Source organism: Nicotiana attenuata, unplaced genomic scaffold (genome assembly GCF_001879085.1).
Source record: "Nicotiana attenuata strain UT unplaced genomic scaffold, NIATTr2, whole genome shotgun sequence".
NCBI classification, from domain to species: Eukaryota; Viridiplantae; Streptophyta; class Magnoliopsida; order Solanales; family Solanaceae; genus Nicotiana; species Nicotiana attenuata.
This window is the reverse complement of record NW_017672632.1, coordinates 122,161-124,617: the sequence shown is the minus strand read 5'-3', so window position 1 is coordinate 124,617 and position 2,457 is coordinate 122,161. Positions and strand designations below refer to the sequence as shown.

Sequence of the window (2,457 nt, the reverse complement as noted above, 5' to 3'; positions counted from 1 at the left end):
GGCGAAAACAATAATTTGGTGCCCAGTAACTAGGTGCCCCTGTCGATGCCAATGGTGTCCCAGCTGATCCGGTCGACGCTAACTCGCAGGTGGCCATCAACGTCAATTTGCCAACTGATCCCGAAAATAGTGTTCGCGAGGACCCCGACCAATAGCTCGAGAAGTGCCCGAAGGCGAAGGCGATGGGGGTAAGCCTGCAGCTTATCTTCGAAATATTGCAGGCTCAACAGGCAGTGATAGCGCAGCTGCAGAATCAACGCCACGCCCCCAACAGGCTCGAGCCTGAACGATCCCGGGATAGCACTAAAAGAGATGAGAAAATTATCGAGAGACCAGGTGAAGCTGAGCTCGGGGTAAATCTCGAGGTGATGAAGAAGCTCGAATAGTTGCCAAAACGAGTGGAGTCAGGTGAGAAAAAGATTGAGGCTAATGACAAGAAGGTGGGAACATACAACTCCAGGGTCTGTCAGATCCTGGGGGCACCCCCGATATTGAAAGGACCGAACTCCAGAAAATTTATCGAGATGACTCTTCCCTGGAGCGCTGCACCAAAGTCGATCCCAAATAGGTTACGTATGCCCGACATCCCCAAATACAACGGGACCACGGATCCAAACGAGCATGTGACTTCCTATACATGCGCAATCAAGGGGAACGATCTGGAAAAAGATGAGATTGAGTCGGCATTACCAAAGAAGTTTGGGGAAACTTTGTCCAAGGGAGAAATGATATGGTATCACAACTTGCCCCCAAATTCCATTGATTCGTTTGTTATGCTTGTAGATGCTTTCGTAAAAGCCCATGCCGGGGCCATCAAGGTCGAGACTAGAAAGTCAAACCTTTTCAAGGTCAAACAGAGGGATAACGAGATGATCAAGGAGTTCATGTCGAGGTTCCAGATGGAACGGATAGACTTACCTCCGGTTGTAGATGATTAGGCTGTTTAGGCGTTTACTTAGGGGCTCAACCCCCGAAGTTCCTTGGCTCTCAACAGCTAAGACAAATTTTAGTGGAACACCCGGCGGTAACCTGCGCTGACGTCCAAACCGGTACCAGTCAAAGATCAGAGTCGAGGACGACCAACTCGGGGCCTCTTCTGGATCTATTTACCCCATCAGACCCAAAGATAGGTCTAAGAGGGCCATTGATCAAGAGCCAAGACTGATCCGAGACCAGTATCAATCATACAATGCAGACCGAAGGGGAAACGAATCTGGGCGTCATCCCGCAAGGAACGGGCAGAGAAGAGATCGAGGTGGCCGAGGCCTGATGAGCAAAAATGGGTTCGATAGGCCGCTAGGGAGCAGGGAAGCACCGAGATTATCGGAATACAACTTCAACGTGGACGCTGCTAGCATCGTGTCAGCCATAGGACACATTAAGGAGACCAAGTGGCACCGAACTCTGCAGTCCTATCCGACACAGAGAGATCCCAATTTGATGCGTAAGTATCATGGCACTCACGGCCACATGACCGAAGATTGCTGACAATTAAGAGAAGAAGTTGCCCGGTTATTCAACAACGTGCACCTTCAAGAATTTTTGAGTGATCGAGCCAAAACCACTTTAGGAACAGGGACGCTAACAAACAAGTCGAACAAGAGGAGCCTCAACACGTGATCAACATGATCGTTGTAGGAGTCAATATCCCCCAAGGACCAATGATAAAGCGCACTAAAGTATATATCACAAGGGAAAAACTCACCCTGGCTTATGTCCCGGAGGGAGCCATTTTGTTCAGTGACGAAGATGCCGAGGGCATCATACAGCCTCACAATGATACGCTGGTAATATCCCTGCTTATCAATTAATCTCGAGTTATTCATGTGCTGTTTGATCCAGTTAGCTCAACCAACATCATTAGATCGAGGGTCGTGGAGCAATTAGGGTTACAAGACCAAATTGTACAAGTGGTACGGGTGTTGAATGGATTTAACATGGCTTGTGAAACCACTAAAGGATAAATAACCTTGCCAATGAACACCACTGGGACAATCTAAGAAACAAAGTTCTACTTGATCGAGGGGGACATAAGGTACAACGCTCTATTCGGAAGGCCATGTGTTCAAACATGAGGGCGGTACCCTCGTCCTTACACCAGGCATTGAAATTTCCCACACCGGGGGAGTCAAGACGGTCTACAGAGAATAGCCTACCGCAAAGGAGATGTTTGCTATCGATAGGGTAGTCCCTGGCCCGCGGGTTTGGTATCAAGGAACGCGGAACCAACCAGAAAGGAAGGGCTTAAATAGCAATCATTGATACTGGTGTCAGCTGAACTGGGGAAACAAGAGGAACGAGGAGCAGACAAGGAGGACGATTACAGTGTTCCGAGATCATTCATAGTTCCTAATGATACTGACGCCACCAAATCGATGGTTGAAGAGTTCGAGCAAGTCATATTTATCGAACACCTACCGAATCAAAAGGTATACCTGGGCACGAGGTTAACCCTCG

At 48.6% G+C, this 2,457-nt stretch overlaps 1 protein-coding gene across 1 annotated transcript; it reads left to right on the top strand.

Moving 5' to 3' along the window:
• The first annotated feature begins 524 nt into the window (after positions 1–524).
• LOC109213907 lies at positions 525–1,488 on the top strand. Its single transcript, XM_019377747.1, has 2 exons — positions 525–923; positions 1,057–1,488. Exons 1-2 carry the CDS (start codon positions 525–527, stop codon positions 1,486–1,488), a joined length of 831 nt encoding a protein of 276 aa, XP_019233292.1.
• The last annotated feature ends 969 nt before the right edge of the window (positions 1,489–2,457 follow it).

What these genes read in the sequence shown, in the direction of transcription:
- LOC109213907 (XM_019377747.1), top strand. Translation starts at nt 525, where the DNA reads ATGACTCTTCCCTGGAGCGCTGCACCAAAGTCGATCCCAAATAGGTTA. An exon ending in AACGGATAGACTTACCTCCG is followed by an intron (nt 924 to 1,056) that starts GTTGTAGATGAT and finishes AACCGGTACCAG; the next exon opens with TCAAAGATCAGAGTCGAGGA.